Source organism: Nannobrachium achirus (assembly GCF_963921795.1).
Source record: "Nannobrachium achirus genome assembly, chromosome: 5".
Taxonomy (NCBI): Eukaryota; Metazoa; Chordata; class Actinopteri; order Myctophiformes; family Myctophidae; genus Nannobrachium; species Nannobrachium achirus.
The window spans coordinates 13,913,004-13,928,640 of record NC_137814.1 but is presented as its reverse complement, the minus strand read 5'-3'; the positions used below and the strand labels follow the sequence as shown (position 1 = coordinate 13,928,640).

The 15,637-nt window shown below is 42.3% G+C and overlaps 1 protein-coding gene across 1 annotated transcript in view; it reads left to right on the top strand.

The window, feature by feature from the left end:
• The window catches only part of LOC308286054 (contactin-associated protein-like 4), a gene marked incomplete at both ends in the record, with an annotated part of 156,979 nt that overhangs the window by 102,656 nt on the left and 38,686 nt on the right, over positions 1 to 15,637 (top strand). Inside the window, one exon of the mRNA XM_080727016.1 lies at positions 624 to 848. Within this exon, the coding sequence (XP_080583142.1) occupies positions 624 to 848 (225 nt within the window). The remainder of the gene's footprint in view (positions 1 to 623; positions 849 to 15,637) is intronic.

The following is a 15,637-nucleotide window of genomic DNA, read 5'->3' as shown; positions in this document are numbered from 1 at the left end:
CAGCCTGAAGCCTCAAAAGTCTAGTATCTGCCTTTGTTCCATAGGGATATCCCTTTGAAATAATGGTTAAGATATTGGACTTTCACGCGGGAGACCCGGGTTCGAAGCTGGGTGGGGAGGTTCGGATCACTTCCGTTACATTGGTACTGTGACCCGGATCCGGGCTTCCCCGTAGGAGGAGGTCAAAGAGGGGTGAGTGTGGCGGAGAGAGTCGCAGCCCCAGCCTGAAGCCTCAAAAGTCTAGTATCTGCCCTTGTTCCACAGGGATATCCCTTTGGAGTAATGGTTAAGATATTGGACTTTCACGCGGGAGACCAGGGTTCGAAGCCGGGTGGGGAGGTTCAGATCATGTCCGTTACATATATACAGCATTTTCTTTTTAAGCGAACATTTGTAACTCAAATATGTGCTTCTGGGGGGGTCTCTGAGATGGGGGTCGGCGGCCAAATTCATATAATTTATGGGGGTCCTTGACATGAAAAGGTTTGAGCATCACTGTTTCAGAAACGTGTTTTTCAGAAAACTAAGACATTTGTATAATCAGCCTCAGGTCTAAATGAGCAGCAGGGAATATTTCACTCTCTCTCTCTCTCTCTCCCTCCCTCCCTCTCCCCCCCCACCAGCCCCCACAGAGGTGGTCTTCTCCTTCGACGTGGGCAACGGGCCGTCGGGGGTGCGCGTGGAGGCGGAGGCCGACGCCCCCTTCAACGACGCCAGGTGGCACCGCGTGCGCGCCGAGCGCAACGTCAAGGAGGCGTGGCTCCGCGTGGACCGTCTCCCCGCCGCCACGCAGGAGGCCCCCGCCGACGGACACACCCATCTGCAGCTCAACAGCCAGCTCTTCATAGGTGAGAGACAGAGTGTGTGTGTGTGTGTGTGTGTGTCTGTCTGTCTGTCTGTCTGTCTGTCTGTCTGTCTGTCTGTCTGTCTGTCTGTCTGTCTGTCTGTCTGTCTGTCTGTCTGTCTGTCTCTGTCTCTGTGTCTCTCTGTCTCTTGCTCCGTGCTTAATTTGTGGGGGAGCAAGGGGAACAAGCTCCCTCACCTCTTTGATTGGATCCGGCACCTTTTTGATTGGATCCGGGACCTTCTCTGTCAATCAAAATAGTGTTTTCATCCTTCCAAATAGAGACCTTTTTTGGCTGCGGCATCTTTTATTTCTTTACTTTATATTTCATCTTTCTTTACTTTATATGTCCAATGTCCATGTTTTTGTTCAGTTTCTTGTAATTGTTCTGATGCGGTGCTTTATAGGTGACAACAATACTTTTTTTTTTTTTATGCCAGTTATTCAGAATGATCATTCCAAATTGATAGATCTGTTAAAACTTAAATAATAACTTAAATAAATATGGATATGGATAAATCCATAACCAAAATAAGACAGATACGAGCCAAAGGACAATCAATAAATTGCTGTATTGAAGAGAGTCAGACAAAGAGACAAAACAGTGAGCATACCATCCTAGTAGCCTCGCGTAGCCAGGCTTACTCATCTGCGAAGAGAAAAGCCTGGTGACAATATCAGGCAGAGACTGTTCAACTTCCGTCGTGAGAATTTCACTGGAAGATTACAACGCATGACGTAACTTCTGTTAAACACAGCACTTCCGCCACTTCCGCTAGAACCAACCGGAAGTCATATTGTGGCCAGTGTGCCATCCTAGTGGCAGCTTGCTAACTCTCTCTTCCCAAGATGGAAGTTAACATACAGTATATAAAGAATACAGATTATGACAGTTAGATCGTGGGACTCATTGATTCGTTCCCATATCAAAACAAGAAGACAGAGATACAGTATAACCAAAACATGATCTCGTAGTCAGGGTATCTACAGTCTGTAATCCACTAGCCTGAACTTACAGTACAACCTATGGTCTCCTAATACTGTAAGTTCAGACAGTAGTTCACATAATATAACCTAATAAATGAATCATATAAGTATGTATAATACTTCATATCTAACAATCAATATGAATTGATAAAAGGATGGTATTAACTATAACAAAATACCTATCAAGATTGACTACCAGTATTCTGATTGGCCACATGTGCCAAATGTTGCTGCTAATGTTATACTGGGCGCGTAAACTTTAATTTACATTAAAAAAGCACTGCCTTGTTCTCTGTCTGTCTGTCTGTCTGTCTGTCTGTCTGTCTCTCTCTCTCTCTCTCTCTCTCTCTCTCTCTCTCTCTCTCTCTCTCTCTCTCTCTCTCTCTCTCTCTCTCTCTCTCTCTCTCTCTCTCTCTCTCTCTCTCTCTCTCTCTCTCTCTCTCTCTCTCTCTCTCTCTCTGGCTCTCTTGCACATCTCCAGCACATACTTCAGGGACCCCACCAGGAAACGGGTCTCTCCATCACTGCAGCTGTTGACAGGAATTAAAGCGTTTATACCTGGGTGATTTCATTCTGTCCCAGTGGCATGCAGCGGAGCTCCTCCACATGCTGTCTCTCCATGTGTCAGAACTACACTGTAAAAACGATTACACAAGAACTACTTAATTAAATTATTAACTATTTACACTCAATTTCATTGAGTAAATATTATTGGCTTGAAATTAAGTAAATCTAACTCATATTATATAATTTGATGTAATGCATTTAGTATGGGTAACTTAAATTGAAACTTAATTAAATTAAGTAAAACTTAAGTAAAACATATTGAGTTCATACTAGTCAAAAATATTAAGTTAACCTAGTTTTGTGTAAATAGTACTCATACATTTTAAGTTGGTTCAACATAATAATATTGAGTAGATTCAAAATTAAACTAAAATTGCCAGTGCTAAGATTGGGATGATACAGATAAGATTAGCATGGTCTGGAGAATTACCATGCTAATATTATATGACATTAACATAGGGAGAGTTTGGTTTCAGGTATTCTTCCCAGAAGAATTGTTCCAAGGTTTACAATATCAACATACTGATGCATAAACAAAATAAATATGCTACAACGTTAATAATTGTAAGATCGGAACGTTTTAGAGAAGACCACCATAATAATCTCAAAGTTACCATGCGTTCTTCTCCTTCAGACTAGTAGGGGGAGGGAGCTCAACCTTAAACTAGCAGCATAGCGGTTAGGGTTAGGGTTTTAAGCTCAAATACTGACAAATAAAATTCTGACATATGACAGTCAGCTTGCCAAGGCAGACACATGGGTATGATACATTTAGCATTTAGCACCTCAAATAATAGCAACAAAATCAAGGACGCAATTATATTGAGTATATTTCACTTCATATATTGTTTAAATACTACTCGGCAAAAGAGTTCTTTTTTACAGTGTAGAGTTCATACCAGTGTGTCTCAAGCAACACAGGTCTTTCTGACTGCCTCACACCACGCTGCCAGATGCCGCTGGCAGACATTCTCTCAGTGGTGTAAAGTAACTAAGTCAATTTATTTAAGTACTGACTTGACTTGGCCATCTGGCCAGTGATACACTGTGTATCGATGACATCAGGGATCTTCATATATGGGCATAAAAGGGATTCTGGGGAATAGGCCTACCCATATACAGTATATGGGCATACAATATATGGGCATAAAAGGGACATCAAGCCAGAGCGTGATGTCAGATGACATTTCTCATGGTATACTGCAACCTTCGGTAGCAATAATGCAGTATTAATACTTGTACATAAGTAAAGAATCAGAGTACTTTTTCCACCACTGCATTCTCGCATCATAAGCGTGTGCGGTTTGTTCAGAGAATTACTCTGTAGTCTGTAGTCTGTAGTACATCCCCTGCAATACTGCATGGGGCTCAGTTTCATGAAAACAGTCTTGGCACAGTGCATTTCATTGAAATTAGACTTTGGTGGAAGACCAATCAACGTACCTCCATAATGCCTTAAACTAGGATTCAATCCCTTGAAACATAAAGACACAGTTGCTGGCAGGGTTCAAAAGCATCTGTTTATACAGCTTTTTACATCCCTAATTGGAACGAGTTGAATGCATAGAGAAAGGAAGAAAAGAAAAAAGGAAAAAAAATATATCTCTGCTTCTGCTGCACATGGGACTTTGTCTCTGTCGGGTGGAAACCTCATATGTCCAAAACTCTTAAATCTTCAGGATGCAAATTCAAAAGTAGCAGATCGACAAGGTAAAAACTTGTCGCTTTGCACCGTGTTTCGAGCTTGTACTGTAGATCTGCTGATTTTGATGCTTTCGTGTGACGCTTTGGTATGATCAAGTAGAGCATACATTATACGAAAAAAACACAAAAAGTCAGAATACGGAGATATGAGGTTTCTACAGCAACGAGCAGTATCTAAAAAAATGCAGTGGTGTAAGTATATTTACTTAAGTACTGTACTTTAAGTAAAATTTTGACTTTACTCAAGTATTTCCAATACTTTTACTTCATACTCCACTGCGTCTCAGATCCAAATATTGTACTTTACCCTCCACTACATTTATTTGAAATCTTTAATTACTAGTTACTTTGCTGATATAAATTATAATATTACAAAACATACATGAACCACTTTAGCCCTATTTGATACCTAGGCTATTTTCAAACATTTTGTACTTTTACTTTTGTACTTTAAGTACATTTTAACACTTTCATACTTTTACTCAAGTACATTTTGATTTCCGGACATTTACTTAAGGCTACGGTCACACCAAACTACCAATGAGAGTGGATTCCCCATTCCGCCAACGCATTTCAATGAGAATGGAGTGTTGTTGTTTTTTTGCAGAAATCCTCTACTGACATTTTGGTGTAAAATAATTCAAATTAAATAGTAATAGTTGACCATTTTGAAAACAATAGTAGAGAACGCAGGTCTTTGATAGTATTTTTGTGTTTTGTGTTAAAATTTCAGTCAAATGTGATCAGATCTCTAGGAGCTATGGCAGTCACTAACAGGAACACAGACACACACGCACGGGAACTCACAAGGGCACGCACACAGACACACGCACGCACGCACGCACGCACGCACGCACGCACGCACGCACGCACGCACGCACGCACGCACAGACAGACAGACAGACAGACAGACAGACAGACAGACAGGGACAAGGGTGCCATGAAGAGTGCAGGTGTAATGAATACTACACGATATTGTAAAAGTTGATGTATTGCTGCTTCTTGTCAGTCACTGGTTCTGTATACAGTTCATTCTCATAGCTGCTGTGCTGTAATTCAATCTGTTAAGTTTGTGTGTGTGTGTGTGTGTGTGTGTGTGTGTGTGTGTGTGTGTGTGTGTGTGTGTGTGTGTGTGTGTGTGTGTGCGTGCGTGCGTGCGTGCGTGCGTGCGTGCGTGCGTGCGTGCGTGCGTGCGTGCGTGCGTGCGTGCGTGTGTATCGGGCTCGATCTCTATCAATAACCTCACCAAAACCCTCAGCAACGCTTGATATTACTCCTGATGTCTAAACGCATACTAAAACTACACGATCACACGTCTTTGTGTAACCGTCTCCTGTGATCGCCTGGCTGCTTTAAGTCAAGGGGGAAACCACACGACACGTTGACAGGTGTGTCGAGAGTGCGCACGTGAGGTACGCGGAGGTGAGATTTTTGCATAACAGAGCTTGAGTCTGCACTCCAATGGAACTACACGTAAACGTTTGAAGGCACACGCTTCCCTATAAAGGTATACGAGACGTTTAAGCTTTAGAGGGAAGCGTGTGCCTTCAAACGCTTACGTGTTGTTCCATTGGAGTGCTGGATCGATGGAGCGTCTGGAGCAGTGCTTTTGCACTCTCCCGCACCCACGCATGCACGCACGCACGTGTGAAACAGTTTGTTTAATTTCAGGGAAGCAAATATATTCCCAACTAGGCTTATACTTCTCGATATCAAATGGCTCCTGGGCAATCATTATTCCCTCCTCTTTCCTTTTGCGCGCGGCCTGAGCCATGCACAGAGCTGGGCATGTTTTTTTTTTTTTTTTTTTTTTTTCATCATAACATTTACATATTAAAACGGCGAAATAAAACAAATGTGTTTAGCTAAGCATCAACTATTGACCTTCAGTTAACTTGGCATTTGTTTAATACCTTGGCAAAATTATAGTATTCTCATGAGAGGACATTTTTCTAGCATCGGTAAATCTCTCTCCAAATGTCGGCTAAATAATTTGTGTGTCATCTTTCCTGCAGCTGGCAGCTGCTGACCTCGTATTAACTTATTGTTCACTCCATTAACGTCAAGTACATTTGTTGTCCATAGTGTCCAAAGCTACAGGCTTAATAAAAAATAAAATATTAAAATGAAATGTCGACACGCCATGAAGCGGTGCATTCACTGGTGTCTGTCTTTTTTTTCTTTTTCTTTATTTATTACTCCCAGCGGCCAGCGCTGTTCCCCATTAATGAATGAATAATAGTCCTACAGAACAAATTACATCTGTAGCTGTAATGCCCACCAGTGCTTAATTTGTTAATTATTAGGAGAAATGAATAAAATAGGCCTACATAGAGTAGGCCTAGGTCCATAATATGCCTTCTTATGGCTTTGCCAAATCACAATATAAGGGTCGCCGTGACATGGCTTAGGCCTATTTAATCAGATCTTATTTAATCAAAGCGTTATATGCAGCTCACCGAAAATAGCAGATCTGTTGTGTAAAGTCTGTAGACTTCTGTGCTTGTAGATCGGCTATTTTTCGCTGTTTGGCGACCAATCCCGGTGGGAACAGGCCTACCAAGTTCACGCATACCAGGTCTGACCTGTCTGTCCATCCATCACGGATAGCGCATCTCCAACTTGTTAACCAACAAACAAATAATTGACGATGGCCTATTAAGCTACACGCCTGTACCTATTGGCCAATTTAGACATCAAAGGAGTGGAGATTACCCAAGGGAGTCGCGTGGGCGGGTGTGTTCTGCTGCGTTTAAAAACTTTCACTGCAGTGAAAGTGCAGACACATTGGCAGACACCGCAGACAGACACAAGTGGCCATGCTCTGTTTTCCATAAAAAGCGACGCGAATATGCGTATAATATTCGCTTAATTCGCCTAAATACGAGGGGGTGATGCCTGTAGCCACAGGAGGAGAAAGGAGAAGAAAGGAGAGAGAGGAGAGAGCTGAGAACGGACAACGGACGGGGAAACAAATAAAACAATGGAAATTACATCCTCAAGTGATGATGACCTGGCCGTGGTTGTTAGCCTATTAAATAATAAAAAGAAAAAGAAGAATAGAAGTCTTCACCGGCGCACACAAGACACAACCCATCACATCACATCACAGAAGAGACACTTTCACCGTCCCCCCTCCGCTCCGTTCCCCCCGCAGACAGGCAGCTCGCAGCAGCAGTGGTGTAAAGTAACTAAAAGTACATTTACTTGAGTAGTCTGTACTTGTAGGTATTTGTACTTGAGTCCAATTCCCAGTACTTTCCTTCTACTCCTACATTTCGGATCCTATTGTATTTAATACCCAGCGATTTATTTTAAAACATTAGTCTTTTTGCAGATATAAATTAACAATAAAACATACATAAACCATGCTTTTACCAGTAGACATTCGAGTACTTTTTTCCAAGCAGCCACAGACGAGAGACACGGTTCTCCCCATTTCTCCCTTTCCAGAAGAAGCAGAAAGAGACTTCACACCTCCAGCCCACCCGGAGTGCGCCTTTGTTGCTTCTAATAGATCATTTACATTTCACTGTCAGCAAAGATAACATGACTAAATGTTGACTAATGTTTTATTTTATTATTGAAAATAATAATGATAATATCAATGTATCAATTGTGTTGTTATCGCGCGTTATCGCCGTACAGGTCCATTTGGTTTCATTCTAGAGCCAAACGTTTGGCGAGGCTGTTTTTTTTTTTTTTTTTTCCAATACTAGGCCTACTCCTAAACATCTCGGATCCAAATATTGTATTTTTACTCCACTACAATTATATGAAAACATAGCTACTAGTTACTTTGCAGATGTAAATTATTATATTATAAAACATGCCTTTAGCCGCGTTTTATAGACTATTTGAAAATAGCCAAGCTCACAGCGCGTCGCGCTCAGCGCTGCGCTGTGACACGTTGTGAGCCTACTTTTACCCAAGTGCATTTTGAATTCCGGACTTGTAACAAAGTATTTCAATAATGCAGTATTGATACTTTTACCTAAGTAAAAAATCGGAGTACGGTTTCCTCCACTGAGAACGGAGAGACAGAGACAATGAGCCAAATGAAAGCGCACGAGAACCGTACGGGTCCATTTGGTTTCATTTTACGCTCGCAAGCTCAAGCTTGTCCGAGAAGAGTATATAAACTTGTGTTGCCACTGCACAGCGTGTTTCTAAAAGCTAAGCATCATTTCAGCTAATAATACATAGAAAGAACAACTGGGTGATCTATAATATATATAGCTTGTATAGATAGGCCTACACGGCACACACTGTCTCCCGGTGCAGTCAGCCTGTTCTGTCCGAGTGGAGACGGCTTTTAGACGGGCACGCATGTCACGGTGACACGGGCACCCGCCCGTCAAACAGTATAGGCACCGACACTTGTGTCCTGCACGTTTAATTTCTAATGGATAATCATTTGCTTTTCATTGTTATATATATTTATATATATATATATTGTGTCTAATCCCTGAGTAGTGAGTAGGCTACAGTAAAGCAGAGAAAGACATAAGACAACAACTCCAGGTATGAACAGATAGCAAGATATCTCGATGAGAATAATCTGATTTACGAGTTCCAATCTGGATTCAGAAAATCTCATTCCACTGACACATGCCTTCTCTATTTGACTGACCAAATCAAACGCGAAGCGGATGACGGCAAATATAGCGGCATGGTCATGATGGACCTCCAGAAGGCATTTGACACCGTAAATCATTCTATTCTGATTGAGAAACTAAAAGCCATCGGTCTTGACAGCGCAGCAGTGAGGTGGATGCAGTCTTACCTGGTGGGGAGGGAACAGGTGGTGGAGATTAACGGTACCCTGTCCCCCCCCCTCCCGGTAAACTGTGGTGTTCCTCAAGGTAGCATACTGGGACCTCTGTTGTTCCTAATATACGTGAACGACATGGCATCTGCTTGTGACTGCAACCTGTTCCTGTTCGCGGATGACTCGGCTCTCCTAGTCTCGGGCAAGGACCACTTGCAGGTTGAGAAGACACTTAACTCTGAACTAAGTAAGATCTGCACATGGCTTAACGACAACAAATTATCAATTCACCTGGGTAAAACAGAGTCCATCCTCTTTGGATCAAATCATAACCTCAAAAAAGTTGATAACTTCACAATCAAAGTGGGTGACAAGGTCATAACACGAAAAAACGAAATCTCTTACTTAGGATGTATCCTTGAAGCTAATCTTTCCAGTGAAAAGATGACTTCTAAAGTAATAAATAAAATCAACCAACGAACTCGTTTCCTACAGAGGCTCGCCCCGATGGTCAATTCCAACACACTGAAGACCATAGCTGGTGCAATAATCCAGCCCCTCTTTGACTACGGAGTCCACGTATGGTATTGTGACGCCCCACAAGCCCTGAAAACTAAACTACAAACAGCCCAAAATAAACTAATTAGGGTCCTGCTTAGACTTCCCTATCAGACTCACCTCACCGCTACTCACCAGTTAAGAGTGGGGTGGCTCAGAGTAGTTGACAGAGTACAGCAACTTGCAATGGGCCTGGTGTACAAGATACACTACACCACTATGATACCCAAGTACCTGTCAAAATACTTTATAAACATTAAGGATGTCCATAATTACAACACCAGAGGCAGCGCCACAGATCACTTTCAACCCAGAGTCAAAACCAACAAAGGGTCAAACTCTTTTTTCTGCTATACCACCAAAATGTGGAAAGCCTTACCGAAGGCCACAAAGGAGTGTGGATCACTAGCATCCTTTAAAATTGCCCTGAAAAACCACTTACAGGCAGCAGCCGTTCGCAACTGGTAAAAAAGAATCTAGCCCAACCCTACCCTCCCCTGCCCCTTCTTTGTATATACTGTTTGTTTTGACTTACTGTCTTCTATTTTGTTTTTCTTTACATATCTACTGCATAGTACTGTGTTCTATTTGTCTGTCATTCAATGTTATATGAGATACTTCAATGGTTTCCAGTGGAAATAAGCTTAGTCTTTTCATGGATCTCCTTTTAGTAGACCTTGTACCAGTGAACTGTACCGTCATGAAACTGTACCTTTTCCTATGCAAACTTCTAATAAAGTCTTCAATCAATCAATGAGGAGTCCTTGTAGACCTACAGGAGTGGGACAGGACGGGATTTATTTATTTATTTATTTTTAAGATGTGTTGAGTTTTTGTTGAGTTCTGAACGCTTCGGAAAGGTTCTGTTTGGCTAAGTTATTGTATTTTTCGTTTCCTCTTATTTAGCTTATTATTTTCGTTGCTTTATAAGTTGTGTTTAGACCATTCTTTATTTGTTATTTCCCTTGTTTATGTAATTTCTTTGTTAACTTTGTGTTGGGCCACGGCTTCGCTCGCCACGGCTTCGCTCTAGTAGCCTACTGATCATCTTTATAATTAACTAACTTATATCAACTTCTAGTAATAATAATAATAAAGTCGGGACATATATGAAAGCTTTGCCAAACAAATGTTTAATTATATAAGCTCATAAACTGCGTGGCTTTGTTGAGCTTGTTGTCCCGTCGTATTTTGAGAGGTCAATTGAAATGCTAATTCACATTTGGAAGACAATAGAACCCCCGCCAGCAGCAGGGGGAGGAGGTGTTGCGCAGCTCGGCCAAAAGGGAGAAAATCTAACGGTCTAAATGAACGGTAAATGCAGGCGGAGGGGTAGTTTTTTCAGTTCAGTCACCCAAGTGTTAAAAGAAGAACTTAAAGTCAAGAAGACACACATTTAAAAGGGTGTTCACTGTTGTTTGTAAGCCATTGTAAAATATAGTTAAAAAAAGGTAAAAAATAAAAAGGAAAAAAAGAAAAAATACAGAAATAGTCAGATAATTATGAATCATTTATCATACATACATACATATTAAAATGCTATCTGCTGGTATTGAGGCTGAATTTCATAGTGTCAAATGTCTTGTCTTGCAAATGCACAAACAGTCACACACACGTGCGTGCATGCGTGGGTGGGTGAGTAACAACAGATGTAGGCCTGCTCATGCCAAAAATCTCACCTCCGCGTACCTCACGTGCGCACTCTCGACACACCTGTCAACGCGTCGCGTGGTTTTCCCATTGACTTAGAGTGGTTACGCGTGTATGCGTTCACGCGTGTACGCGTTCACGCGTGCGCGTGTGAACGCGTACTTGTTCACGCGTTCACGCGTTCACGCGTAATGGTACGCGGTGCTGCGCAATTCGGTGATATTAAAGGAATTGACGGAGCCCCATATGCGTGCGTGCGTGCGTGCGTGCGTGCGTGCGTGCGTGCGTGCGTGCGTGCGTGCGTGCGTGCGCGTTTGCGTGTGTTTGTGTGTGTGTGATACCATTTTCCTCCAGAGCCTCATAGAGACACCTGTCACGCCGGAATCCAATTACCTATGAGAAAAAAGTAGAGTTCCTCCAGGGACTATCCTAGGGGTCCTAATAGAACATCTCTCCTCATCCCAGTGTGGGGCTCTGTGTTGGCCTGGGCTTGAACCTCTTGGAGGAAAAAATAAAAAGGATAGATATACTGTGGGCTACTTCCTATTTGCTAAACCTGCAATCGACTTGTTGCCACCTGCCACATTGGATATAGATGAGCTGAGTTGAGATTTCTGCTCTGTGGTCTATTGGTGGTGAAGAAGTAGCTCTCTCCTCTTCCACAGTCGTGGAAAGTACATTTACCTAAGTACTGTACTTAAGTACAATTTCGAGGTAGTATTTCAAATTTGCAGTACTTATACTCCACTACGTCTCAAGAGACGATTATTGTTCTTTTACTTTACTAATAGTGTTTACTTTACTAATATTGTTATTTTACTTTAATACTATTCAACGCATCACATCGCGACCTGGTTGTGAGATTAAGTAGATATTTTGAAATGGGACATTCTGCACGTCATTCTTTAACTTTTGGTACTTTAAGTATGTTTCGATGCCGATACTGTTGTGCTTTTTCTCAAGTCAATTTTGATTACCAGACTTTTTACTTGTAACAGAGTGTTTCTACCAGGGATGTGCTAGGCCCCTGATTCAGCCCGGGAAAAAGAATTGGAGAGGCCCTCATTGCGCGCTATAGAGAGTAGTAACTGCTGCTACTTGCCATTTCAGATCATGACAAGTGACAAGCAGTGGGCCAATTACATTAGTTATATTTCGTCGTTGTCGGGTGGAAACCTTGTATGTCCAAAACCGTTTGTTTTCTATTTATCATTTAAAAAATGATTTAAACTAGTGAAAACAGCAGATCTACAAGCACACAACGCCTCGCGGTGCGAGGCGTTGTGTGCTTGTAGATCGGCTGTTTTCACTACATTTGTGCAAACATTTACATTTTTACTTTTGTGCAAACAGTTTAATTTTTTCCTAATGGCCGGCCTGGGAATGAACCGGACGCTCGGGAGTTGTCCAGCTTTTCCCAATGGCCAGCACGTCCCTGGTTTCTACACTGCAGTGTTGATACTCTTACTTAAGTGAAACATGTGAGTATTTCTTCCACCACAGCGCTTCCACAGAGCCTTCGCAGCGAGGCCGGAATTGAATTCCTTGAAAATGTTTCTGCCTATTTCCACAGGCGCGGCTATTGGCCATACGCCACGGGCTGCTCAGCGGTATTGGATATGGAGGTGCTGAGTCGACGCTTTCTTGACACCGACACTGACCCGATACATATAGTCACACGCACCACGGAACATTGATGGCATGGCTCATACATAGACTGGTTCGTGTGTGTGTGTGTGTGTGTGTGTGTGTGTGTGTGTGTGTGTGTGTGTGTGTGTGTGTGTGTGTGTGTGTGTGTGTGTGTGTGTGTGTGTGTGTGTGTGTGTGTGTGTGTGTGTGTGTGTGTGTGTGTGTGTGTGTGTGTGCGTGCGTGCGTGCGTGCGTGCGTGCGTGCGTGCGTGCGTGCGTGCGTGCGTGCGTGCGCGTGCGCGTGTGTGTGTGCGTGTGCACGTGTGCTTTACATTTGCAGCACAGCGCAGGAGATTATTGATATGTTTCCTTGCAAAGCTCCTGAAATAATATTTAGGCAAACCTGAAGCCATTATTTCTCCATTAGTTACGCTCCCTACGAGTCTTCACTTGACAGTCTGCTGATGAAACCCTGATGCCCTTCACGTGAACTCCCACCGTGACTACATTTGTGTTCGTCTTGTTTTATTCTGCGTAATTTCACTCCTCTGCTACTCTTCTATAACGCACGATTTTAACCCTGTATACTAAGTAGTAGTGCATGTGGGGAAATAATACGAAACCAGAAAATCCATCTGCGTTATCATTGGGCTTGATCCACGTGCAAATATTATGGAGGTCATTTTGCAGCAATGTAAACAAGCAAATCTACCAACATACAGTACAGAGATGAGATGCAGACATGGCGGCAGGCGGTGATGGAAGGTGCATATTGATTGGTCGAATTATGTTTCGCCAATAATCCTCCCTGAATAGCCAGGCAGGCAATAAGCATCAGCCTTTCTCTGCCTGTATGGAAAAGATCATCCTGTTTAACATTTACCTCAGGCTTATCACTACAGTGGAATATAATGCTGAGGGATTGTATTTGAACGGCCATGTGCTGATGTCTGATAACCCGAGGGCGCAATGCAGCCCATGCTTCATATTTTTTGTGGCCCTTTATTGAACTACAGTACCAGTGAAAATATAATTCTGCTTTCAAGGACAATAACATTATGAACCAGGTGCACTCATCTATGACAGGGGTTCCCAAACCTTTTCGTCTCAGGGCACACCATAAATATTTTTTTAATCCGAGGCACCCCTTATGTTTCCCAGCACCTTATATTTATAGCATATCGTCGTTGTCGGGTGAAACCTTGTATGTCCAAAACCGTTCGTTTTGTATTTATCATCTATAAAATGTACTAAACTAGTGAAAACAGCAGATCTACAAGCACACAACGCCTCGCGATGCAAGGCGTTGTGTGCTTGTAGATCGGCTGTTTTCACTATAGTTTTGTGCGACAGTCTTGTATGATGAAGCAGGGCTTTTCTTGACCAAAAGTCGTATACATTTGAAACTTGGAGACACAAGGTTTCTGCCCGACAATGACAATATTTTAGTGATTGTTGCGAGGAAAATGTTGAGATAACAGCCATTTTGGTTAGAACCGACTGAAAATAACTTTGTACTTCAAGTTTTAAATTATACTAAATATTTTTCAAGTGTCCAAATCAATTCCAACTATTGTCAAATTATCTCGCGGCACCCCTGGACTGCCGTCGCGACACCCCAGGGTGCCCTGTCACCCACTTTGAAAACCCCTGATCTATGACACAACAAGGTCATGGGATGGGTTCGATCCTGGGCATTTGCCAATTCAGTGGATGAGTTGCACGTCTCGGGTGCGGCAAGTTGTGCGGGGAGCTGATGGTAGGATGTGTCGCTCCAGTCCACCTCATTGAACTGAAGAGGGTGATCGTGTATATTGTTTTGATGTTGTGGCATCAGTCAAGTAGATGTCATGGCCAAAGCTAAACGTAAAAGGTGTTTTGGATTTTGTCAATGTGCACCTTGTTTGTATTGACAAAAACAGACGGAATTCATTTGCAAGTGTGATTTGAGTTGCGGTTGGTTGTTTAATTAAGTTGGACAAAATGTGGACAAAATATTTTCCCAAATATGGATATGACTGATGTCTGACATCATAGATGTCTTACTGTATGTCATAGACCACATAGTGTGAACCTTTTTTTAAGAAAGTGATGTCCCATTATTTGTCCTAGCATTGAATTGCATGAATTAATCAGCCATATCACCATGTACCAGCAGCCTTGTACAGATTCTTAAGGTATTATTTCCCTGTAGGTCTGGATTAATGAGCCATGATACTGCCATATGCAGGGTTCATGCGCCATAGTTGTGGACAGGTTTTTTATTTTATTTTTTTGCATCATCATTTTTGTATAGTTGTTCAATGTCCATACTTAGCTTGTTGACCTGATTTGAAAACAACTTATCCTCCATCCTTCTGTAACTCCTAAATGTCTATAGTCTATAGCTGTTGTCACATTGTTGACATTGAGACATCACATCGTTGTGACATCACCTCATCAAAGATCAAACCCTGGATATCCTTGACATCACTTTGTGACATCACAGTCCGTCCTTGTCCCTTGTATGCCCATACAAGGAGATCCCTGATGTACAGTTGTACAAAACATTTTTCAGTAGAACCAATATGCCCATAAAAGGGGACAAGAACTTAGAGACAGATACTGACACACACGGACGGACGCATGTCTGGGGTCTCCCAGCAGACAGTTGGTTCTACAGACAGGGATCTCCATATATGGGCACAAAAGGGATTGTACTGTATGTATGATGTATGATGTCAGACGTCATAGACGTCATAGGACTTTCACATAACGAGTAACCGAGTAAGCATGTCTGGGGTCTCACAGCACACTGTTGGTCACAGTGTCAGATACTCAGAGCAGGGATCTCCATGGGCATAAAAGGTTCTCCATATATGGGCATAAAAGTTATTTTATGTATGATGGCTGACTTCAGAATCCATAGGCCTATATGGCCAAGACAG